Source organism: Ursus arctos, unplaced genomic scaffold (assembly GCF_023065955.2).
Source record: "Ursus arctos isolate Adak ecotype North America unplaced genomic scaffold, UrsArc2.0 scaffold_10, whole genome shotgun sequence".
Taxonomy (NCBI): domain Eukaryota; kingdom Metazoa; phylum Chordata; class Mammalia; order Carnivora; family Ursidae; genus Ursus; species Ursus arctos.
The window spans coordinates 50,628,706-50,654,857 of NW_026622764.1; the positions used below are offsets into that span (position 1 = coordinate 50,628,706).

General features: G+C 36.1%; 1 protein-coding gene across 5 annotated transcripts in view; it reads left to right on the top strand.

The window, feature by feature from the left end:
- The window catches only part of DGKH (diacylglycerol kinase eta), a 168,455-nt gene that overhangs the window by 115,851 nt on the left and 26,452 nt on the right, over positions 1 to 26,152 (top strand). For all 5 annotated transcript variants that reach the window (XR_007188901.2, XR_008957972.1, XR_008957974.1 and 2 more), the window contains exons 14-25: positions 2,240 to 2,325; positions 8,355 to 8,454; positions 9,987 to 10,260; positions 11,059 to 11,181; positions 14,610 to 14,741; positions 18,323 to 18,440; positions 19,451 to 19,561; positions 19,700 to 19,796; positions 21,858 to 21,965; positions 23,735 to 23,848; positions 24,099 to 24,233; positions 25,468 to 25,631. Coding sequence is in view for 2 of the 5 variants with exons in the window: in XM_057308381.1 (XP_057164364.1) it covers positions 2,240 to 2,325; positions 8,355 to 8,454; positions 9,987 to 10,260; positions 11,059 to 11,181; positions 14,610 to 14,741; positions 18,323 to 18,440; positions 19,451 to 19,561; positions 19,700 to 19,796; positions 21,858 to 21,965; positions 23,735 to 23,848; positions 24,099 to 24,233; positions 25,468 to 25,631 (1,562 nt within the window). In the remaining 3 variants the exon portion in view is untranslated. The remainder of the gene's footprint in view (positions 1 to 2,239; positions 2,326 to 8,354; positions 8,455 to 9,986; positions 10,261 to 11,058; positions 11,182 to 14,609; positions 14,742 to 18,322; positions 18,441 to 19,450; positions 19,562 to 19,699; positions 19,797 to 21,857; positions 21,966 to 23,734; positions 23,849 to 24,098; positions 24,234 to 25,467; positions 25,632 to 26,152) is intronic.

The window sequence follows — 26,152 nt, forward strand, 5'->3', positions numbered from 1 at the left end:
GACAAATACTGTTAACCAAAGACCAAGACTTGCTTGGGGCGGCAGTACTGTGGGATAAGCCACAGACCCGGCCCCCTAGTTTGTCTTTTCTTCATTAGCTGTGGGTCTTGGGCAAATTGCTCAACTCGCCTGAGCCTGAGACTCCTTGGCTATAAAACAGGACAATTAATGAGATAAATATATACAGAATACACAATGCCTGATAATCACAGTGCCTGATACACAAAATAATTATTATCACCTTAACTTCGTGACTCTAAATGACTACATAATAGGTTAATAAATGACATCAATAATTTTATCTTTGGACATAGAGGTTATTTCTTTTTCCTCTGGAAGAGGTTGTGTTCTTTGCCTTTGATTATTTTTAACAGACAAAAACGTGGATTTTTTACCTGTACATTCAAATGGAATTAATGAGAGTTTAAAATATTTTCCCCCACCTTCTTAGGCTTTATGACAATCTATCCTGTAGGAAAAAGAAATAAAACTAATCTTTTTGAAAAATATTTCCCTTCATTGCTTTTTAAAAAGACATATTTTCATTTTTCTGATCTTGACTGTAAAGACGCAGCTTTTAATGCTTAGACTAGAAAATGAGTGAAGAGGATTTGCAAGTGAGCACAATATTCTGTGAGGCTTTCAGGCTCCTCCCCTCCTGTCTTTCTTTCCAGGGAAGAAAGTAAGATTGAAATTCAAAAGACTAACATACTGATTAGCCACTGGTGGAACTGGATGGAAATCAGGAATGAGATCTCTCTGGGAAGAAGCTAGAAAGGAAGGCTATAAGGAGAGGGGCAGTGGTCATTGGATCTTCATTTACGTCTGAATAAACTGATGCTAATGGGTAAGAAGCAGTGAAAGGACACCTGAGTAGGGCAGAAGAGCACAGGAGGCCAGCTGGAAGAGAGCAGGTTGTAGGATGTGGTATATATTTGAGGCAAATGTTTGATGGAAGTCTCTGAATTGAGGCTGTTTAAATATTGTGTACGTTTTCCTTATTAGGAAGATATGTTCTTTCAACAGAATGTTAAATTTTGAGTCAAACAGGAAAGGGGATATAGGACACCCTGAGCATTTTGACGCCTTCCTTCTCCGAGAGATATATTTATTTACATGGTTGTAAGACAGTGCATTCAGCATTCAAAAAACTTTTTATTGAATCATACGTACAGAAAAGTGCACAGATCATAAATGTAGAGTTGGTAAGTTTCCACAAGCTAAATGAACCCATGTCGTCACAAGGAAGAATTACCAGCACCCCATGAGCCCTCCCATGCCCCCTGCCATTCTCCACCAAGACCCACTCTCTTGGCTTCTAAAAGCATAGATTATTTTTGTCTGTTTCTGTGTTTATAAAATGAATCATTTTGTAAGCAGCCCTTCTCTGAATCCTTTCATTCAACATCACAGCTGGGAGACTCATCGATCTTGTGGCACGGCTGTAAATCACGCATTCTCCTTGCCCCGTAGTACCCCGTTGCACTGATACGCTGCCATCCGTTATCCCTGCTACTGTTGAATGAATGCTGCTGTGAACATTTTCTAGCCCAGGTCTTTTGGTGAACGCACATCACGTTTCTTTGGGGTATATACGTTTGTAGAAATTGAATTGCTAGGTCCTATGGTATCTGCATATGTTCAGCTCTGATAGACACCCAGCAGTTTTCTGGAGTGTTTGCAGCAACTCCTACTCTCCCACCAGCAGCGAATTAGAGAGTTCTGTTGCTCCACACCCTCCCCAGTGTTCGGCACTTTCCAAGTGTAGTTGCTGCTTTTGTTTTCATCGTATCTCTTCTGGCAGCTACAGCGGGACCGCATTGTGGTTTGTGTTTGCCTGAGGGCTGGTGAGGTCGGTCACCTTTCATCCGTTGTGGACCATCGGTATACCTTCTTCTTTACATTGCTAGTCTTTGCTCATTTTTCATTAGGTCAACTGGCACTTTTTTGTGCGGGCTCAGAGGGGTTCTCTATTCAGCTATTCGACTTATTTTTTTTAATTTAATGGATTTTGTGGATTTTTTTTAAGACTATAGATTAGGGGATTTCAGAAACGAAATGCCTTTTACAGAAAGGAAGTATTTATTTATTTCGTATGATGACTTTTTTGTATATTTCGTTATAGTCCTTGCCCTGTGTCACATGTGTCCTGAATGGTCCCATTTTAGAAGCAGTAATAACTGAGCTGTATAAATGCCAGCAACAATAATACAGTGTGGGCTTTTTGTTTTGTTTTCAGATGACAATTTATGAGGACTCTGTCGCAGCTCATCTTACAAAAATCCTCAATTCTGATGAACATGCAGTGGTCATATCGTCTGCCAAGTGAGTGATGGAGTTGAAGGCATGCATGAAATAGTTCTATGGTGAAAATGCTCGTTCCTACCATTTATGTCACTTTTTTGTGATTTTTTTTCCTCCCCAAAAGTCTGTGAAGTAGCTTACAGAATTAGATATACTAAACTTGCATTTTTTTCTAAATCACTTTAGCATCTTATTTGCAGTGGAGTATATATTTGGAGAGCTTTTTTTTGGATGCTTAATCTGAAACATTTTTATCAGAATGGTGTGATAAGTGTTTAGAGTTTAATTAATCTAAGCTCCTATTTAAAGAAGTATTCATAGGTTAACTAAATTGAATTTAAATTAAAAATTAATAAATTAAAATAAAGAAGCATTGATGATTCATTATACTATGGAAAACACATTTCACTATAGTTTATTATTTCCATAAACACTACTCTTTAGGAACTGTTTACATCAGGAAAGGGAAAATAGTGAAGAGATTTTTCAAAATGACATTTATCAGCATGTTTAAATTACGTAATTATATTTTAATTCAAAGTTATCAGATTTTAGTTCAGTTGATTCTGTACATGGAGCCAGAGCTACTTGATTTTATTATCCCAACTGTTGCCTGCCTGGAATTTAGAATTTAGTTTTGAAACATCTATACTGATGTCCTGAGACCTAGAAAGTCAACAAGAGGAAAAGGTGAAATCTGCTGAAATTTTCAATGGATAAGCAAAGGTTAAAGCATGCTTTAGGATTCTGGCTTAGCCAGGAAATATTACTCTTATACAGAAAGAGGAGAACAAGAGAAGTAAAGAGAGAGTGAGGGATTAGAGAAGTGGTAGGGGCAAAATACACCAACTTTAGTATATTACATACTTACTTTGCGAAGAATCAAGGGAAGACATGATGAATCATTGTAAACAAATTTGCCTGTGACAGAGTGTAAATGTAGTGACAATTGCTTTTGATGCCATAAGCCCCAGGAATAGGAAACAGGGCTGAGCAATAGGAGGACTTGAACAGCTTAGGGCAGGGGAGCACACTGGTTGCCCAGAGAGGTGGGCTGCAGACACCGTGTTGGAGGCACAGTGCTGCCGCGGGTTTTCTGGTGCTGCTGTTCGGTTGGGTGTTTTCTGACGAATTATACTGCCTTATGGGGAAATGTATAAATCTCCAATTTGCCCCAGGCCTCAGCACTCCCTATTGCCTTCCTCATGTTGGGCCAAATTTATATACCAAAGTCATTCCTTAGGTAGTTCCTAAGTTACTCTTACGAAGAAGACATTTGCTTTTGTCACCCTTGTCCTATGAATCAAATTTTTTTATAGGACATTTAGAAGATCTTTCTAGAAAAATGGAAAGCTGAAATGGAAACTTTTTAAAAGTATAACAACTTATAAAAGAATTATTCTTTGATGCAGTTAAGTAAATATTTTATCTGGCCACCTTTCATAGTTTGGATGTTAGCGAATCCTTACTATTGGCCTTCATGTGTTTGATTACTTCCTTCTATTTACATATTTTTAATTGAGATATAATTGACTTTTAACATTTTTTGTTAAATAAAATCTTACATAGAATTCCAATCTTTAAAAAATTAAAATTCTATTTTGTTGTCGTTAGTAGATTGGACAGCATTAAATTATTAGTATTTATGAGAAAAATTAAGCTATAATTATAGATGACAGTTATAATTTTGTATTCGATGCAGTTTCTAGTTATTTCTGTATCTTATTTTGACTATTGAAGACAATTTCCTTATTGCCATGTAACTGAAATAAAATACAGAAAGAACTGGAAACTGCATCAAATATAGTCTAAGATTTGCACAAAAAATGTGAATTCTTAAAGTAGAAGCTAGCATATTGTCTCTAATATCGCTAATGATTATTTGAGCATGTAAAAAAATAATATCCTATATTTCTAAGTGAAATTTGAATCGAGTATTTGCAGAATCTTTGAAGTATTTCTGGAAAACAGCTTCAAAACCACTGGAGTAAATCGCAATATTGGACCAAGTAGAAGTAAATCTGAGGTCCTAGCTGGGATTCAACCGTTTGGTAGCTTTGTGGCCTGTGTCTGTTTAATCAAGTGTAAGAATGGAAAGCATGCCTGTCCTTTCTCCCTCATGGAACTGTTGGGAAAATTAAGTTGAGTAATGAAATAAATATAGAACTTATAAACTACAGAGTGCTATATTAAATTATGATATCATCATCTCATGTTTTAATCAATTACATTCAAATTTTTTGTTTGACCTTGGCCTGGCTCTTTGTCTAGGTTCCACTATTAGCTTTAGCTTTGAATTTCTCTCTGACCAGCTCATTTGCCTCGAAACAGATTCTGTGCTACCCCTGGTCCCCTCTTGTCACTCATCTGTGCTCCCAGGCTGCCCAGCTGTCCTGCCTTTATAACCCCAGATCAACATTTTAGGGGATTTGCCAGAAAGGGGTTCAAGAGAGAAGAAAGGACAAAATGTAGTAAATTCGTACCAGCAATACAGTGTTATTTTAAATTTAATTTTGTTATGAACATTTTCAAACATACATTGAAGTAGAGAGACTGGTATAATGGTTTCCCACCATACCCATCACATGGCTTCAGTATTTATCAAAATTTTGTCATCCATTCCCACTTTCTTTTGCTATAGTATCTCTAAGCAAATTCCAGACATCATTTTATTCTACTTTCAGTGTATCTACCTAATAATCTTATTAAAAAGTCTGATGAAATTAGTAACAATGCTCTAAGACTATCTGTATTACTCAATTCATATCCATTTTCCCTAATTATCTCAAAGTTTGTTTTAAACAGTTGATTTGTTCAAATCAAAATCCAAACAAGGTTCAGATATTGCATTTGGGTTCTATGTCCCTTTAAGACTTGTAAAGTCTATGATAGTCTCCCTGCTTAAAAAATTTTTTTTTTTGTTATGGAGGCATGATAACATGATAATTCCCAGTAGCTTAAGCTGTTTTAACTATTTTTAAAATGCTGAAAATACTGATGGAAAAGCTACATTCCATTAGCAGGTTACCTAATGTAGTTACGATGTGTTAACCAACATAATGTCAACATTTCTTTGATTTTGAAATCTTGTCAGTTTGGTAAGGTAACATGAGTTACCTTCTGAGAATCAGAAGCATTAGTTAGCAATTATAGGTGTCATTTATTAATAAAAATACAAAGCAAAGTTATTAAGTAAATGCAATTTGTTCTATAGAGAAAACTTAGAAAATGGGATCATTGGCCAGAAAAAATAAGATTGGAACTATGGCCGTAGAACCACAGAATTTCAGATTTGGTATCTAAGAGATAATTTAGGCACCCTCCCCCCTCATTGAATAGATGAGGTAAGATATGTAGTTGTTAGGATCTTTCCTCAGAGTACAGAGATAGCTAAGGGTTGTTATAGGTTATGCATTGATACTTGCAAATCATCTTTAATTTGTGATTGGAACTTTTTTTTACATCAGATGGAAAATGAATTTTTCAGATTCTCATAGACGACCCTGCATGCCAGTAGGTGCATCTGTTTGGGCACCATTGCCCTATTTTTCTTAGTGTAGTGTTTGCATATTTTACTGTTATTTGCCCCTATTAAAAAATACGTGGAAAACTGATAAATGAAGATACTGCCACTAGTGATAAAAAGTATAGACCTCATGAATACAATACGCTTGCGATGATAGTGGAAATCATCAAGCTTGCTAAATATGGACTTTTGTTTGCTTCAACTGCATATTTGTGCTCAAATTGGAAGGAAGAGAACAAAACTAAAGAAATAAAATGCTTGGAAATATCTTGTCAAAATTATGACTAACATTGATTTAAGATATAATTAGGGGTTAAAAATTTTTATAGCCCTATGGGAAAATCCACATTCCACTTCCATTTATTTGATTTTTGCACGTTTTCCAAATGTCTTTGTGCATTAAAATAGAAAACTGTATCAGTTGGGGAATGTCTTCCATGTTATCATATCAAATACATCTTAAAATTGTTTTTCTCCAATTTGCAAGTTCCCAGGTGGTATGACTTTGAAATCATGCTGTTTTTAAGTGTACACTTTATTTCAATTTTAAGAATTCTACATTCACTATTTAGGTATAATAAAAAGTTAGTTCATCTCTCCAGAGTTTAATATTTTATGTCTTCTGGAATCTGAAACTTATTGGAGCCTAAGGTAGACCATTTCTTCTGATCCTTCCCGCAACTTACATGGCAATTAGTCTCTAACACAGAGTCATACTCTCTTCTTCCAGCCTCCATCTGCCTGAGCAACATGGCACCTTTGTTGCCCCTTTCATTCCTACGCTGATGGACCAACAGGCTCTGTCCCTAAGAGTTAGTAAAATACCAGCAGAAGTAGCTATGATGATATTATGGCATATGCAATTTCCCAAATTTCTCAGGAGAAAATGATATCAAGACAGTGTTGTAATAATAGCAGGGAAAACCTCTATTTTAGAGTTACATAAAGAGGGAAGACGGTCAGTGTCTCCTCTCCTTAGATGTGAGACATCGTAGAGAAACTTTCAGTAAAGTGCATAGAAAAAATTTCATGACAGCCTGCCTTAATATTTCGAGAAGTTCCATAAAAGTAGTATCATAAACCAAGAAGACAAAACTTGAGGTCGAACCCATGGCTGCATCTCTAATTCTAAGCTAGAGCCTCTGGAGAAATGTGAATTTAAAAAGCCAACAAAGAGGTTGAAGGTTAGGAAATAATGACTTTTTGTCCAAGTAAAAACCTAGAAATGGTTGCCAAAAGAACAAAAATTTTTAGGAATAATTCATTTATTTTTTAGATGATAAATGTGCAGGTTTGGAGTGTGTGTGTGTGTGTGTGTGTGTGTGTGTGTGTACTGTATCTGTTGAATGGCTTGATGTCATAATACTTAAATATCTGGAAACATAATCATTATGACACTCACACACCAGAGAAAACTGTGAATTTAATAGAAAAAAATAATTGCTGGAACCTGGTTTTTTTTCCCCTTCAAATTTCTCAACCTGTATCCATAATAAAGAGAAATACTAGTATTTTAAAATCATCTTGATTTTGTTTTCAGAATCACTATTACCCCTTGCTACAAAAAGCTGGTCACATATCATTCTGGTGGGTTGTTTGTCATCCAACATCAGTCCCAAAGACTTTTGATAGATTTTAGTTAGTGTTAGGGTTTCAGATTATTTTTTCTTTTGATCTATTTCTATTGCAAAGCAACCAAATGTAATTGAAAGCAACAAACAAGTAAACCATATATTGTTGACACTACCAAGATCTAAATTTTGTAAAAGACTATCCTGGTACCTTAAGGATAAAAACAAATGGATTTACAGAGAATATAACTCAATTCAAGTGGCAGGTTGTTTTCACAATTCCTTTCCTCTTCAGGAACAATATATCTTTAAGATACCCGGATCATGAATAGTAGTGTGACAGTGACAACATTAAGTGACAAATTTATCCTTTTTTTTTTTAACATTGCAAGTTCTGTTATGAAAATATGTAAGGTGCTGGAGATACCGGTTATTTTTTTTAGTGATATCTTATATGGTTTTATTTTTTTTTTAATTTTTTTAAATAATAATTTATTATGTTATGTTAGTCTTATATGGTTTTTAAATTTTTTAAATTTTTTGTTATGAGCACTGGGTGTTATACACAACTAATAAATCGTTGAAGACTACATCAGAAACGAATGATGTGCTATATGTCAGCTAACTGAACATAATGCTTATTTTTTTAATGAGATCTACAAATACTCTTCTCAAGAATTTAAATATTTGGGGAAGACTTGTTATGACCTTCAAACGACGATCAGTTAAATTACACAGAGCAAAGTTTATTCATGTGTATTTCCATTTATCACTCCGAATGTCTTGAACTTGCTAGTACGTGTTACACAGCACATAGAAGTATGGCTTTTATATACAAATCGTCCCTGTGCTTTGACAGTTTATCTAATTGTGCTTGTTTTTAAATGTGTTTGTAAATCAAACCAAATCAGCCTACGGGGTTTACTGAATTGCACAATGTCTTTTCCTCAAAGGATACTATGTGAAACTGTAAAGGACTTTGTTGCCAAAGTAGAGAAGGCCTATGAGAAAACGTTGGAAAACGCCGTCGCAGCCGACGCCGTGGCCAGTAAAGTAAGCGGGTCACCTTCAGGGCATGCAAGTTTTTTTACTGACAATGTTAACATTGCACTGTGTTTCACAGCTACGTTGATTAAATGACTTTCTTAACAAAACATCTTAAATCAAGAGAAAAACTACTTTTGAATCAGATGTGAGGTATTAAAATATATTCTATTTTACGGTTACCCTTGAATATGTAGGAAAACTGCATTGCTGAAGACCATCCGACATCTTGAATTTTATAATTCAACTCCCTTTTCCCACAATTGACATCTCCATGGAGAAATGCTCAGCGGTGGGGTCACATGGGGGAAAATGCTGGGTGGCTGGTGTTCCAGCGGGGAGAAGAATGGCTTTCCATTTCCAGGCAAACCGGTCATCAAGCTCCTGCCTCGCTGTGGTTCTTGGGGTTCTCCAGACGTTATGATCCTTGGCCCCTTTCAGGGTTCTCTTTCTTGCTTTGCCTTTTTCTTTATAGATCCCCGCCCCCCTGCCCCTTTATGAGCTTTCTGAGGCTAAAGTAAGAACCTTAAAAGCTACTCTCTTTGCTTTCGTTGGTTCATGACCGGGCATTCTTACAAAAGGTTTGGCTTTCTTGGGCTTGCAAAGGAAGGCTCTCCTCCAGATTTATGCTGTAAATTGTGTTTTAATTGAGTGAAAGGAAAAGGAAATAGAAATAAACATACATTTGATGTTTTCAGCCCCCTTTTTCTTCTTTCTCTACTCTGTGGAGAGCTTCGGAAAACAGAAGACCTCTCTAGCCATATTTTTTTCTCTTAACGATTTCTGCTGTAGCCTTGTCTTAGCATGATATCAAAGACAAATAAATGGAGGAGGAAAGGAAGGGAATCTGTGTGGTGATAAAAGGTGTATTAGGGCAGTCGTAGCAACAGCTTCAGCGCTCCATGTTTCTTTACCCTTAGTCATTTGAGCGGAGCAGACAGAAACAAGGGTGGAGTGCATGTTTTTCTTCCTGCATCTTCTTTTTCTTCTTTATCCTTGTGCATTGTCCTTTTTGCTCTTTTTTTGAGCCAGTAATCCCATAGGCACCGTTCACCCCTTTCACAACCAAAGCTTTGAAGGAGAGCTTACCAAGACTCAGCCAGACCTGCAGTTTATGATGCTCAAAACGGTACCATACGTCGATTACTTTAAAAAAAGCTTACGCAATGTTTTGTGTAAGTTTTGCGTAAGTTTTTTGTGGAATGTGTCACTTTGAAGTGAAGTGTTTGTTCTTTTCTTTTAAGGAAAAATACCTATATAAAGATGATAGAGATTTTCTTTTAAGGAAAAATAATTATAGAAAGATGATAGAGTTGGAATATTCTGGAAGCACACATAAAAATTTACGTAATTGTGCTTTTTTAAAAATGAGAAATTATTTAGTCTATAAGCTGTCTAAAGTATAATTTATAATGGATAGCCAGTTAATTGGTAAATATTAATATAGGCATCTTTCCTCTAAAATCAGAAGTGATTCGCTCATATTGTCCTTTTCCATTTCCACCCAATGGAGATTCATTGCTGTATTTTTGTTTTCTTAGTGTTCAGTCCTAAATGAAAAGCTTGAACAACTACTTCAAGCTTTGCACGCAGATTCCCAGGCTGCCCCCGTTCTCCCAGGCATCCGCTCTCTCATTGTAGAAGAAGATACCGTGGAATCTTCCAGTGAAGAATCGTTGTGTGAAAGCAAGGAACAGCTCACGGATGACCCTGCAAAACCTCCCTCCCAGAAAGCTGTCAAACCAAAGGAAATAATGTTGCGGGCAAACAGTTTAAAGAAAGCAGTGAGACAAGTCATTGAAGAAGCCGGCAAAGGTACACATGAACAGAATTAGCTTTTGAAGAAAGTAGCCACATCCCTATCTTGTAAACACAGTGGAATTTTCATATTGGTCAGACTGTACATATATGAAAAATTTTCAGGCAGGACAGAAGATAAGGCCAGTAGAACGAAATTTATACCAAGTCCTATTTATTGTTTTAGTAGGATCCGCATATGATATTAATGTGAGGATCACCATATTAATGATACATAAAATAACATCTCAAAGGTAAAAATACACTGGAAACATTGAAAATTACTTTAAGTAACAATTCTAAAATTTTAAATATCTTTTACCTAATTGGAATCTGTTGAGTTCTTAAAGAAAATCAAACCTGTAAACTACTTCGAAAATACTTTCTTAAATTCATTTCTTAAATGTTTATGTTGCATTTTAAAGAGTCTATAAAGGTTCTGCCTATATTTTAATTTTTTGTATAAATATAATGTATATACTTCTCTTAGAATTTTAGCAGTGGACTAAAGTTAACTTTAATATAAAAAATTAATATTTGAAAACACTTTACAGGTTGTAACTTGTAGTTGGACTTGGAGATCATTCTCGAATTCTTTTTTCCTTCTGATAAAAATATAATTTTTATAATTTTAATATTTAGTTTTATAATCTCTAATACTTATAGACATCACCCCCAAACTTATTACCAGCTAGTGTTTATTTGTGAATATGGAGTTTTTTGCTTTATGTTTCATTTTCCTTTTTAAGCATATATTAATATTTATGGATTTTATTTTTACTTGTCCGAACATGTTTCTCTGCTTACTACCTAAAGTTATGGATGACCAGAGTGTTCATCCCTGTGAACCAGTTAACCAATCATTCGATAATGATAGCACAGAAACAGATGAATCTAAGGAGGAGTCTAAAGATGATGATGCAAAAGAGTCATTAACTGGTAAGAAAGCTATAATTATTCTGGAATTAAATAGATTACCAGTCTGCTTTTCGTTTTCAAAAGACTTCTCAGTTTGAAATAAACTTTGCATTTTTATTTTTAACAAGGCTTTTCAGAAGTTAAAACTTAGCTCTTCATGAATACTAAAATAATAACGATAACATTTAGATGATTGTCAAGTACTCCACATCCCTTGTTATCGTATCGTCTGGAGATTATCATAACAAACTAAGGCTTATGGAACCAAACATGGCTAAATACCTTAATTTTCCTGAGGAAAAAGGAAAGAAACACCTAAATCAGCAGATTTTAACCTGCTTTTAGGCCAGAAATGCCTTTGAGAATCATGTGAAAACTGCATGTCACACGTGCACAAAATTTGCCATTTACATAATTGAGCAGTCCCCTGAATTCCGTTGATCAGCCTGGACAGTTTGCTAACTCTTACTGCTAAATTAATCTTCAGAATCACTGGACATCTAATTATAGCCCTGTCTCTACTGAAATTATGTTTGCTGGGAAATTAATATGTAGTCACTTGAAGAATATTAATTATTCCTCTACCTTTTAAGTTTGAAGATGAATTTATACTTTTAATATTTCAGATTGTATAAGGGAATAATTATTTACTAGAATAAAGCAAAGCAGAAATTAAAGTATTAATGAAGCTGAGAAGACAATATGAAAATAATTCCATGATACTAATGAAAAGTCAACACTATTAAATCAGAACTGTAATCGTTCAGTTTTTGCTTTACTTTCATTACATATACACTTGGGCGGATTGCTTAATTTCTGGGCAGTTTCCTCATTTGTAACATGGAGAATACAACCAATGCATACATAGTCTACACCCTTAGTCCTTTCAGACTTGATGTACCTATTCCAGCACACAACTCAACTCTATAACCTTACACCCTGTAGACCTTAAAGGTCCCTGTTGCAGCATATAATCCAATGCGGGCATATTTTGTATGGCCATTGAGCCTTTGGACCTCTCACTTTCTTTTTTTAGTTCGTTTTAAATATTTCATGTTTTTAAGTAATCTCTGCATCCAGCATGGAGCTGGAACTCACAAACCCAGGGTGAAGCGTCCCAAGCTCTGCGGACTGAACCAGCCAGGCACCCGCCCCTCACTCCCTGGCACTACATCGAAGTCTTAAGATCAGCTTTTAATTGTTAGGAAGTTTTTCTTTATACTCAGCTTTATATTTTCTTCCTTAAATTTCTACCCACGAGCACACTCATTAATAAAGTTTTCTGTAGGATAATGTTAACAGTAGCATTGGTGTGGATGACATTTGTGTGATGCTTTATGGGTCGCTTCAAAGCAAGTTCATATACGTTTCTTCACGGTATTGCAGATAACTCCACCAGGTGGCAGCCCCTAAATCGTGCTGAAAACAGCTTCCGTGGCATCATGTCCTCTTCCCGCACCTTCTGTCTTCTTTTCCACATTATCTCCTAAATTCCTTTACCAATTTGTAACTTGATTTCAAACGTTTTAGTTTTTCTGGTTGCACTCAATTGGTCAATATGATGCCCTATTTCGAGCTCAGTCCTCCTGATATTTCTGTAGTATAACACACACTGATAGCCAGACACTACTCGTTCTGGACATTTTTTTATTTTATAAGGACAACGCAGGATTTCTTCTTGGCATGAAGTATTATTTTGTGATACTCTGTAAACCTGGTCCCCTCCTGTTTTGTGCAAGTGATTTTTTAAACCTAATTAGAGTGATACATGCTCATCCCTATGAACTTTCATCTTTTTGATTTGGATCTCTCATTGCATCCTCTCAAAATCCTTTGAAGCTTGATTGTATCACCTCAAATTTACTTCATCTAGAGTTTAATAAGCAGGACTTGTATGTCTTCATCCGTTAATAAAGCTGACTTAAGTAGGGCTGACAGTGGCATTCTGACAGTATGCTGCTTGATCATTTCCCTTAAGATAAGGAATGCTTTCTTTGGAGGGTTGGTTTTCCAGCACTCACTGCTAATGGTTTTCCAACCAGCTGCCATCCCATCTTACTATAGTCTCATGAACCAAACATTTCCATTGTATTCTGCAAAGAAAACTAAAAAATAAAGGTATGCAGCTATAGATATTGATATTGAAATAGATATAAACTTACACATATTGCAACATTTTTTACCTTAATGTTGCAATATTTGATCTTATTTCCTAGCTAGTAATCCGATTTAGTGGGAATCAGTAGTAATAGAAGTATTTCTGTATTAAATAATCGTTACTTTTTGAAGAGCATTCATTACATTATTAAATTATGCAATAATTCATATGCCTGAGATGTACAACACAGTGTATTAATATGATCAATGAGACGTTATGTTTAAGAACCACCATGAAACATTAATTTAGTTACCTGCAGTGTTACATCAATCTTAGTCACTAGGACGCTCTCTGGTTTTTATCAGAGATGAATATCAAAAGGTTGCTTTTATTAGAAATTAGCTCCAGGTCTCACATCTGTCAAGAAAAAAAAAAGTGGCTGTCTGCTACTTTTCTTTAGTGCAACTGGACTGTTTTTGAAGAAAGAGAAGGGAATGTAAGATTAATATGGTTAGTTTGTAATTAGTCTTAGGGAGAGTAAAGATAATTAAATTTTTGAGTATTTTTAAATTGAGTTTGAGGAATAATGTTTTTTTTAAACACCTGCCAATAGCTCCTAAATTAGTTAAAGATACTATTTGCTGTCTATTAAATTGCCCTAGTTTAGACAGATTTAAATCTCTTTTTTTGTTGACGTTGAGAGTAATTCTGTTTTGGAATAATTTTTTTAATGTATTGAACATTTAAAAGAATATGATAGATCTGTTTTGTGCACATTTTTGTTTTGAATATATAGTTAATTGAGATGTACAGGAAATGTATATTGGTTTCATTTGGGGAAAAAAAAACCATTTTTCCTTTCATGTGTGGCAGACAATGTTAACTCATGTTTCACATATTAGCTCTGGGAATTCCATTAATTAAATTTGATCATTCACTCAACATTTATGACAAAAAGATTACACTGGTAGTAAACATGATAACACATATGTACCGTTTTCAAAAGTCATCAGGCTTCAAAATTTCTTTTTGTCTTTAAATATGGGTTGGCCACATCCAAATTATGAGTATTACTGACCTGTAATTATGGAAGGCCTGTATTTTCTACTAATCTCCTTCGGTTTGAAATGAGCTATCAGGACCTCTACCAGTGGCCGAATCCCTCCATACGATAAATCTCAAAGAAGTGAAACGATGGTAAAAGAACAGGTAAACACAATGTAGTATTTTCAGTTCTGCTAGTTGATTTAAATATGCATTAAATTATTTTACGTCCTGAATTTATCAGGGCTTGCTTATTTTTATAACTTTATCATTACCTCTTTTTATAATCGGTACTTTGGGCCAACAGTTAAAACTGCACCTGCACCTCGGTCTCCAGATGGCCGGGCAAATCGTTCCCAGACGGACTCTGGCTCCGGTCCAGCTGTGGCAGCCAGCAAAGAAAACCTCCCTGTGCTCAACACTAGAATAATCTGCCCAGGTAGTATATATTCTGAAACATGGAGTATTTTTAAGTATGTCTGTGAAAATGTATTAAGTACTCATTTCCATGCACTATAGAAATATGTTCTTAGAGATAAATGTCACATTGGGAATATGTTCTTGTCACTCTTACCAACCAGACTCCAGATCCTTGGACTTCTGTGTGTGTGTGTGTGTGTGTGTGTGTGTGTAAGAATTGCTTATGAAGTACTAAAATACATGTTTAGGGGCCCTGCCCTGAGAAATTTTAATTGAGTTGTACTAGAATACAGCCCAGGAATCTGCATTTATTAAGCACCCAGGGTAAATCTGATCGTACATTCTACTACCTGTTAAGTATCTCCACGGCTGTCCTCTTAGTGGTAAGCCATGAGTCTCTCCGTCATTTTTAGACTAGTACGTTGCTTCCTTTTGGAACATCAGAGGCATCTATTCCAGCTCTGATGAGATGGATTGACCTTGGGTTTGGGTTACTACTCTTGGAAAGCAAAGAATATGTGCAGCAGGGGAGGAAAAAATGTAGATGCCTCTGATCTGTTTGACTTAGTGAAAACTCTCTAGATTTATTCCAGAGTCGTTTGGATCCCAAATCAGTCTGAAAATCAGTCTGTCTTACAAGCTCTTTATAAAGGTGAATCACAATTCAGTAATAATAATAATAGTTGGAGACTATTATCACACTTTCAATAGTGGATGGAACAACAAGGAAATAGTAGGTTTGAAAAACATATAAAACAAGCAGACCTAACAGGCGTCTACAGAACACTCCACCTAACACTCCACAGCAGAATATACATTCTTGTCTAAAGCACATGCAACGTTTTCCAGGATAGATCATATATTAGGCCATAAAACAATTCTCAGTGAATTTAAAAGGATTGAAATTATACAAAGGATGATCTCTGACCACAGTGGAATGAATTTGGAAATCCATAACAGAAGGATATTTTGGAAATGTAAAAATATGTGGAAATATGTGGGTCAAAGAAAAAAAAAATCACAAGAGAAAAATTTAAATCCTTTGATACGAATGAGAACAAAAATACACCACACCAGAACTTCTCGATGCAGCTAAAGAAGTGCTTAGAGTGAAATTTATAGCTGGAAATGCCTATATTAAAAAGGTAGAAAGATCTCAAAACCTAACTCTCCACCTTAATAAACTGGAAAAAGAAGAGCAAACAAACCCAAAGCAATCAGCAGGAAGGAAATAATACGGATTGGTGTGGAAATAAATGACATAGAGAATAGAAGTCAATACTGAAAATCAATGAAACCAAAGTTGATTCTGTGAAGTTTAACAAACTGACAAGCCTTTGCTACAGTGACCAAGGAAATAGAAGAGAAGATTTGAATTACTGAAATCAGGAATGATAGAGGAGAGACATCACTAACAACCTTACAGAAATAGAAAGGATCATAAGGGAAAGCTATTACACGCCAGCAAATGAGATAACTTCAGTGAAGTGGACCAACTCCTGGAGATGTGCTAACTACCAAAACTGATTCAAGAATAGGAAATCCAGCTAGACCTACAACAAAACTTCCTACAAAGAACAGGCCAGCATGCATAAAGTTTCAGTTAAGGAAGGTAAATAAGTTCTAGAGATCTGCTGTGTCCAACATTGTACCTGTAGTTAAAAATACTGCCTTGTACACTTAAAAATTTGTTAAGAGGATAGATCTCATGTTAAGTGTTCTTAAGTGTTCACAGTAAAATAAAGTAAAAAGTAAAAACAAAACAAAAGGAAACAAAACAAAATAAAACAACAAAAAAATCTATCCCTAAGTCCTGGGCTCACCTGACTAAGTTATTTTCCTTTTCTCATGGTTGGGTGGTAAGCCTTCATCATTGGTCTACCTCCTAATGATCTTCAAATGAATTCATTTTACATTTTGCTCAGCTTTTGTATTTGCCCTCATAGTGAGGAGGGTAGTTGGTCTGATCAACTGATAATCTGCCATCATCAAAATGGTACATTTACTTTTAGTTTTTGCAAATTCTGGGTTGTTGTGGCTTCCCATAAATTGTTGTTCTCTCGGGGTGCCTGGGTACGTCATTCGGTTAGGTGTCCGACTCTCAATTTCAGCTTAGGTCATGATCTCAGTGTTGTGAGGTTGAGCCCTGCATTGGCCTCCACACCCAGCATGGGCTCTCTCTTCTCTCCTTCTCCCTCTGCTCCTCCCCACTGTGCACACGCTCTCCCTCTAAAAACGAACAAGCAAACAAAAACTATAAAAAAACAAAAACTATTTTCTCTCATAAATCAAAAAGAACAAATGAATGGAGGAAGGAAGGAAGGAAGGAAGGAAGGAAGGAAGGAAGGAAGAAGGAAGGAAGAAGACAATCCATAGGACAGGAGAAAATAGTTGTAAATGGCATACCTGATAAGGGACTAGTATTCAGAATGTATAAAGAACTCTTAAAATTCAACAATGAAAAGACAAATACCTCAATTTAAAATTTGGCAAAGGATCTGAGTAGACACTTTTACAAAGAGATACACAAATGGCCAATATGCATACGAAAAGGTTTTCACCATTATTAGTCATCAGGGTAATGCAAATCAAAACTACAATGAGATGCCACTTTACCTTCCTGGGATGGCTGTGATCAAAAAGGACGGGTAATAACAACTATTGGCAAGGACTTGGAAAAATTGGAACTTTCATACATTGCTGGTTAGAATATGAAATGGTACAGCCATTTGGAAAAACAGTTTGGCAGTTCCTCAAAGAATTAAACACAGAGTTAACGTATCACCCGGAAACCACTCCTAGTTATACACCCACGAGAATTAAAAATATATGTCTACACAATAACTTGCCCGTGACTGTTTATAGCAACATTAGTCATAATAGCCAAATAGAAGAAACAACCCAAGTAATCATCAGTTGATGAATGGAGAAACAAAATGTGAATATCCATACAGTGGACTATTATTCAGCTTTTAAAAAGAACAAAGCCCTGATAAATGCCACAACATAATTACCTCCTAACATGTTATGCCAAGTGAAGGAAGCTTGACACAAAAAGCCACACATGAAGTGATTACATTTATACGAAATGTCCAGAATAGTCAAATCCATACGGAAAGAAAGAAGGTTAGTGGCTTAACCGACTGAGCCACCCAGGTGCCCCTCTGTTAATATTTTAAATTGAATATTATTATCTATGCTTTGAGAGTATGGAAGTGCTAACTCTATGACGTTCTTGGTAATTCAGGCTTTATTGTAAATTCGTTGCGGACTACCACCTTATTTGCCGCAACAAAGGAAGTAATATTTATTTGCTGAAGTTACAGAATCACTAGAATGGTAAATGGGAAACTGTCACAGAGACCCTTATTTGGGTCTTCACCTGCTGCATTGTTATGATGTATAGATCCTAAGAAGGCTCAAAAATCTTGTAAATACCAATGTCATAGTTCTTAGTTTCCACTAATGAGAAGAGCGGACACTGAAAACCATGCTTTGGGGGCAAGGTGCCTGAGATTCAGCCTGAAAACAATGCAAGGGCTCTTTCCTCTGTCTTTTTTCTTAGCATGTGATCCAATATGTATTTATTTTTCTGGGCAGGTTTAAGAGCAGGACTAGCTGCCTCAATTGCTGGGAGTTCTATAATCAACAAAATGTTACTAGCAAATATTGATCCTTTTGGTGCAACGCCATTTATCGACCCAGATCCAGATTCAGTGTAAGAAAATACTTTTGTAAATGTCTTGTTTTGGCTTTTCTTGTTTCTACGTTATACTAATGATAACGTTGTCAATGCATTACAAGAAATTTGGCTCCCCATACAGAAAGGGTCATCAGAAAATTCCAAAAGTTGGTAATGATGAGTACATTGGTGCATTCGAAACACAGTGGTTTTCATGATCTGTTCCTGAGGTAGGTTCTGTCCGGCCCGTTGTCTCTGATAAGAGCCCTATGGCAAAACGAGGCACAGCTGTGTTCACTTTCCCCTAGAATACTGTATTCATCAGCACCTTTACAACTATATTTTTGCTATTTCTTTTTTCCTCCTTTCTCCTTAGTCTTGCCAAATCTCTCATCTTTCCCCATCCAGCTTCTAGGTTTATTTATTTCAGGAAGCTTCTGGCCTACATTGATCTCTTCCCTTCTTAAAACTACAATTTTTTTTGGCACTTCAATATGAACTTTTACTTCCATATTTAATTTTGCTTTCGTTATAGCTCATTTCTTTAATGATACTCCTCAAAGACCATACCTTCCTTAAACTTCCTTGTACTTTCCAAAACACCCAGAAGAGTGGACTGGACCTAGTCATTTGACTGCTCAGTAAATATTTGTCCATTGATAAGAGTACAGTGGAGAAGAATTTCTAGTGATCAGAAAAAGGAGTGTTGGCACCTGACTGCAAGGCCCTCCCGCTTCTCTGTTTGGTGAGGGGCTTACGTAGGAAGCAGAACTAAGGTTTTATTACAATTAATAGAAAAGCCTGACCATGACTCTGTCTCTTCTTTGCCTTGCTCACTATCCCTTTATATCACATGTACCAAAAATGACATATATGTACTGGACTTGTGCATGTGGCATATGAATAGGAAATCATTCCTGCTAAGTTCTACTCACATCTATAAGGCATGGAAGCTTAAATGCTTTTAAGTGCTATTTTGTGTGCAAATGGTTATTGTTGTTATGAATCTGAAGTTGACTTTTATATGCTTTTCCTTATTATCACAGAGACGGATATTCAGAAAAATGTGTCATGAACAATTACTTTGGGATTGGATTAGATGCAAAAATTTCATTAGAATTTAATAATAAGAGAGAGGAACACCCTGAAAAATGCAGGTAATTTTGGTAATAGTAATAATGTTATTACATAAAGGTAATTTCACTTTAATTTCATTTATTAGCTCTTCTGCTCACTCTGCCTTGGAAGAGTAAATCAATAATAGCTATTGAACTGTCTGCCAATATTTATTTCAGGAGCCGAACTAAAAACTTGATGTGGTATGGAGTCCTTGGAACCCGGGAGTTACTACAGAGGTCGTATAAGAATTTAGAACAGAGGGTTCAACTTGAAGTAAGTTCATCTTGAAGTAAAGATAGCTCAGATTATCTTACCTGGAAAAATAATGACATTTGCGGAGCTAATTTGGCCTCAGTGCCCCTCCAGGCGTTTAAACACTCAGTGGGGGTGATGATAACTTTATACTAACGGAGGTATAGACCCCGGATGTGAATGACACACCTAAGTATCATTATCATTAGCTCCTGAAATGTAGATGGGTCTGCGGAGTCCTGGTGCCCCGTGAGAAGGTGGAGCAATGGGAGGGCATTTCTGGGAAAGCATCTCTGACGAATTCTCCCAGATTTTCTCATTTAAGTTTACAAGTGCTGACCCAGTTCTATAATGCCTGTCATTTCACAAATCCCTCAAAAAACATTCAGAGTAAATCGACCCTTTTAATTTAAATGTATATTTGTTCCAATTATTTCTAACAAGAGTAAAATAAAAAGAGATTTTGAGCATTTAAATTTTTTAGTGGTTTTTCCTAATTTAAAGCGGAAATTAAGGACAGCAAAAGTTACCTCATCTCCTTCACTAACAGGAAAAAGAAGATTGGGGACATGGCTCTGAAAAGTCTACCAACTTCTGTGAATTTTATTTTCTTTCACCCTTGGTCCAGGATGCACAGTTTATGCTGATAGACATGTCTTTCCTACCTAGATATTTTATAATGACCAGATATTTTTAATGAAGGTATAGCCTATGGACAGAAAAGTGTGCAAATCTTAAGTCTATAGCTCATTACATTAAACAGAGCATTATTATTTTAGGTGTTATCTTAACACCGGAATGTGGACTACAGAAGTGCCTGGCTCCTTCATTATCAACTAAATGTCCTAGTAAAGATGAACTCACTATACCTTCCAGTGTAGAGCACAACCACACGATCACCTGGTTTGCTTTATGGTCGCTGTGAAATTAAGATGGATGTTACTGGCAATTTTTCCATTTCCTTTAAGTTAGTTATAGGATTTAAACAGCTTGTTCTAAAGCACACAAGGATACCTGTTCAATTTATTGGATTCAGAAAAAGTTTCTTATTCTACTCAATACTTAATGTTTGTTCATTTTAACCAATACACATTGAGCACTAGCTGTGTGCCAGGAATGGCCCTAGGTGCTGAAATAGAGTATAGACCTTTGAATGTATTTTTATGAAAAAGAAAAGAATATGTAAAAAACGCACAAAGGAGTACAATCAAGTATAAAATAGTCTCAGCTATTTAAAATGGTTGAAAAATGGATTGAAACTGGATTTTCATTTGTTCTAAAGATTGGCGATCATTTTGATCGGGCATTAAAATGCAAGTTTTATAAAGTTATGTTAATTACTTTTTATTGTAAGAGTTAAGGAAACTACAGCATCTATTGTAAGTATGACATCTGCAAGCTCTTCTCTTTTAAAATGAAGGATTACACCTTCTATTCAGTAAGAATTTACTTACGTGTCATGTATAATTACTCACCAGCCAGAGGATACTTTTTCCCTTTTTAAGTGGTAATTTTAATTTTCATTTAAGTGATTGATTAGAAGACACAGAATATAAGATAATTCCCAACATACGTGGTTTTTCTTTCCTTGGTTTTGGTTCTGACTACTTGAGAGCCTCAGCTTTGAGTTTGGCCAGCCACCAGTTAGTTACAGAGCAGGAGGACGGTACCAGCAGTTGAGAGAGGGGCTAGATAAGGTGGTCAGGACCCAGAAGCCCTCACTGAACCTGCTTTCAAAAGGACACTCAACATAAGCACAAAGGTGACCATAATGTAAGTGAGAATATCGTAAGTGATCTGAAAAAAAAAACTTCAGAAAAGTACTCTCTGATTTTGACAGAAAGAAGAGGTAGAACATTATTTTAAGTTGGTTTTCTAGAACAATTTCTGCCATAGGAATATACACTTTAAATTTTTTTAATTAAAAAAAAAGATAAAGGTAGTGAGTAGGAATACATTTACAGGAGAAGCAAACATTACCAATACGCTTCCCTCCATCATCCTTTGTCTTTGGTATTCCAGTGGCTTCCCAACAAGCAGTTCTGCTCTTTTTATCTAACCTTTAAGCTTTTTACTTTACAGTGCGATGGGCAGTATATTCCTCTCCCCAGTCTTCAAGGAATAGCAGTGTTGAACATTCCCAGCTATGCGGGAGGCACTAACTTTTGGGGTGGAACTAAAGAGGATGATGTAAGTATTTTCTTGCGCCTTGCAGATGCTAGGGACTACCCACATTCCTTGGCCTGGGGCCCCTTCCTCCATCTCCAGAGCCAACAAAAGCAGCCTGAATCTCACATTGCATCATTCTGATCTCACCCACTGCCCTTCTCTTCCACTTTCGATGACTTTTGTGGTTACACTGGGCCCATTCCATCATCCAGGATAATCTCTCCTCCTCAAGGTCCTTCCTGTAATCACACCTGCAAAATCTGTTTGCCATGTAAAGTAACATTCACAGCCTCAGGAGATTAGAACATGGACATTTTAGGGGTGGGAAGGTGGACATTATCCTGCTTACCAAAATACTTTTGTACTTTTTAACTTTCTAAATTTATGTGTCTCTTATTATTTTATTTTTAGAAATGTTAAGAGGGCTCATTTGGCCTTTGAAATTTGGGGCTACGTTTAGACAGGAAAGTCTAAAAAAGAAAAAATACAACCTAGCAAATGTAATAAATGTAATAAATGTTTTAAAAATAATAAAATGAAAGAAGAAACAATTATTGAGATATACATAACAATAAAAAAGGGATTATCATAGTCTTTGAAGAATCACATGTATGGAATGATAGCCCCTTTTATTTGAGGCTTATAATATGAGAGTTCCCACTGACCCATTTTTTCAGGTCTTGAATGAGCTGACGGGAATCAATGTATAAAATAAATGGGAATATATTTGTAATTTTCGTTATATGACTATATTCCCATCTTATTGAACTATAAAACTTGTATTAGCTGTTAATTTTTTGTCAGCCTGTAACTACTCTTAATATTTTAAAGGGAAGAAATCCGTGAGATAAAGATAAATAAAGCTAACAACACCTACTAGGTAATCAGATAGTGTTCTCAGAACTTCACATGCATTTTTAACAACCACAATTTTTATCTAAATTTTACCAATGAAGAAACTGACACTAAGTTGACACAGGAAGTAGCAGAGACAGGATTTAAAACCAGGCACTCTGCTAACAGAAATGATAAGAAATCATCAATGTTTGCAAATTCTTGTCCTGATATGTTCAATGAAACTTTCAATCAAAGTTTTAATTCGCATAGTACTCGATACCGAATACTTTTTTTCAGAGGCATAATTGTTTATCATATAGTCAAAAAGAATAAAAGGAATAAAGTAATAAAACCAGAATTTAATTTGTTTGATTAAATTAATTTTGTGAAAACACATTTAACATCAAAAGGAAGCTTGCATGATTTTTATTCTCTGTGGTGTCCGTTTCCATCTTCTCAAATGCCCTAAAAAGTTGTTGTATTAAGAAATAAAGCACATTATACATACATATTGCTTGTAACACATTGAAAGATTTCCCTTAGAACGTACCAAGGGAACTGAGTATTTTAGGTTCCTAAAATCACATGCACCATTTTATCGAGACATTTGAGTTACGTGTGAGCAGATACTTAATACATTTTATACCAAGGTGGATTATTTAGAAATATAAGAGTTCACTGGTTCAAAGAGTGCTTTATGAGAGACATAAGCATTTTATCCATGTGGATTTTAAACCTTTTTTATTAAGTTTGTTAACGTTAAATCATCTCCAGTGGTTTTTTTTTTTTTTTTGTCCTTGGATTATCGTTTCCTAATAACATTTACTTACTTTTCTGCTTACTGTTTTCATAAGTTTTTCTTAATATGTATTGCAGAGTTTATGTTGCTGATGTGCCACTTCTTCTAAACCTTAACCTCATCAGGGGAAATGTAATGTAGCTTTTCCTTTCAGATATTTGCTGCACCATCATTTGATGACAAGATCCTGGAAGTCGTTGCGATATTTGATAGCATGCAAATGGCAGTTTCAAGGGTCATTAAACTGCAGCATCATCGAATAGCTCAGGTTTGTTTTCTCTGATCAAACCTGACCGCATGACTGGGGCCACTGGGGAAGCTATTCCAAAGGACTCCTATGCTGTGTACTCATCTATAAAATGCTAACTTTCTTGTCATGTCAGTTGTTACTGTGTCATGACAAGTGGAAAAAGATACATTCCCTTCCACTGAATGGACTAATAGTCAGGGTTCAATGCAGATTGAGAGTCAGTTTCTCAGGACGATTTGTTCTTTAAAAATGACTTGTTTTATTTCAGTGCCGTACGGTAAAAATCACCATATTTGGCGATGAGGGAGTCCCAGTGCAGGTGGATGGTGAAGCATGGGTTCAGCCTCCAGGAATTATCAAAATTGTGCACAAAAACAGAGCTCAGATGCTAACAAGGGACAGGGTATGTAAAAAAAAATATTTCTTCTAGCTTTTTATCAAGCCTTTTAAAAATATTAAACTGTGGGGGCGCCTGGGTGGCTCAGGGGGTTAAATGTCTGACTCTTGATCTCAGCTCAGGTCCTGAACTCAGGGTTGCGAGATGGAGCCCCGAGTTGGACTCCATGCTAGGCATGGAGTCCACTTTAAAAAAATATTAAGTTGTTATGAAAAATAGAAACCGAGGAAAAATATTTAAATTGTCTCTTAAATCTGACATTTAGGTCATTGTGGCTTTAAATGTGGCCTTAAAATGAACAAGTATTTAGTTTTTTAAAAAGTTAATAGACTAGGGGCCCTTAGGTGGCTCAGTGGGTTAAGTAGCCGACTCTTGATTTCTGCTCAGGTCATGATCTCAAGGTTGTGAGATTGAGCCCCACGTAGCGTTCCACACTGAGCATGGAGCCTGCTTGGGATTCTCTTTCTCTCCCTCTCCCCCTTCACCCACCCTGGCTCGTATGCACACATGTGTGTACTCTCTCTTAAAAAAAAAAGTTAATAGACTATATATTTTTAAAATTTTTTTTAGTTTTACAGAGAAATTGAGCAGAAAATAGAGAATTTTAATTCTATTCCCACATACCTCCTTCCCTCACTGACATACAGTCCCTTATTATTAACATCTTGTATTAGTGTGGTACATTTATTATAATTGATGAGCCAATATTGATTATTATTAATTAAAAGTCATAGTTTACTCTTCATGTTGTACATTTTATGGTTTTTGAGAAATATATAATCACTTGTATCCACCATTATAGTGTCATACAGGGTAATTTCTCTACCCGAAAAATTCCTGTGCTTCACCTATCCATCACTCCCTCCCTTACCTCAACCCCTGCCTCCATAGTTTTGCCTTTTCCAGACTACGTTTTAATTAACGTCACACCTGTAACAAATAAGATTGCCAATATCCACCTTGTCTATTATACACATAAAGTGCGATTAAAACCTAAATTGAAGCTGTCTTTTTAAAAACTTTTCAGTGATACGCTCCTCATCACTGATTACATTACTCATTTGTAATAACACTGGACAACTTTAAAATATCCTTTTTGTAGCTTATGATTTCTTTAATGAAACTTTAGATTAGGAAAAAAGCGGTCGTTTCAAGGTCATTCATGTAACATTTAAATACACACTTATAGGGGTCTCAGAGTTCCAAACTAACAATTCCTTGCAATATTGATTTTAAATAGGCTTTTGAAAGCACTCTGAAATCCTGGGAAGATAAACAGAAGTGTGATTCCGGTAAACCAGTTCTTCGAACCCATTTGTACATTCAGCATGCCGTTGACTTGGCCACAGAAGAGGTGTCCCAGATGCAGCTCTGCTCCCAGGCTGCAGAGGAGCTCATTACTCGGTATGGTGGTCCTGCTTGCTGGAGGCCAGGAGAACCCTGGTCTTGGCCAGTTTTGTTTTGAGTTTTGTTACATAGTTTCGGTTGTTTGGGGGTATCTAAAAGAGATGCATTGACTCTCCTTCCTCATTTGCTGCCTCATTTATGCCTCATTATGCCTCATTTATGCCTCTCCAACACACACACACACACACACACACACACACACACACACACACCTGTGTTCTCTGCAGAACAGACCTGGGACTTTCTGAAACCCAGTGGAGAGCTTGCCTAACTTACCCGACCACACGGTGCTCTTTCTCTTATTGCTTATTTCCCCAGTTTTACACAGTCTTTACACTCTACTACTTATGTATATGTTACCTTATAATTATTAATTAAATGCTTCTGGAATGTAGAAGGAAATACAAACATTAACTCTGCTCCCAAGGAAATTTGGGTGGGGGGTAGTGGAGCGGGAAAAGTCTGAGAATCAGTTTCCAAAGGCGTGTCCAGAGATTGGGAGACCACGTAGGAATTCG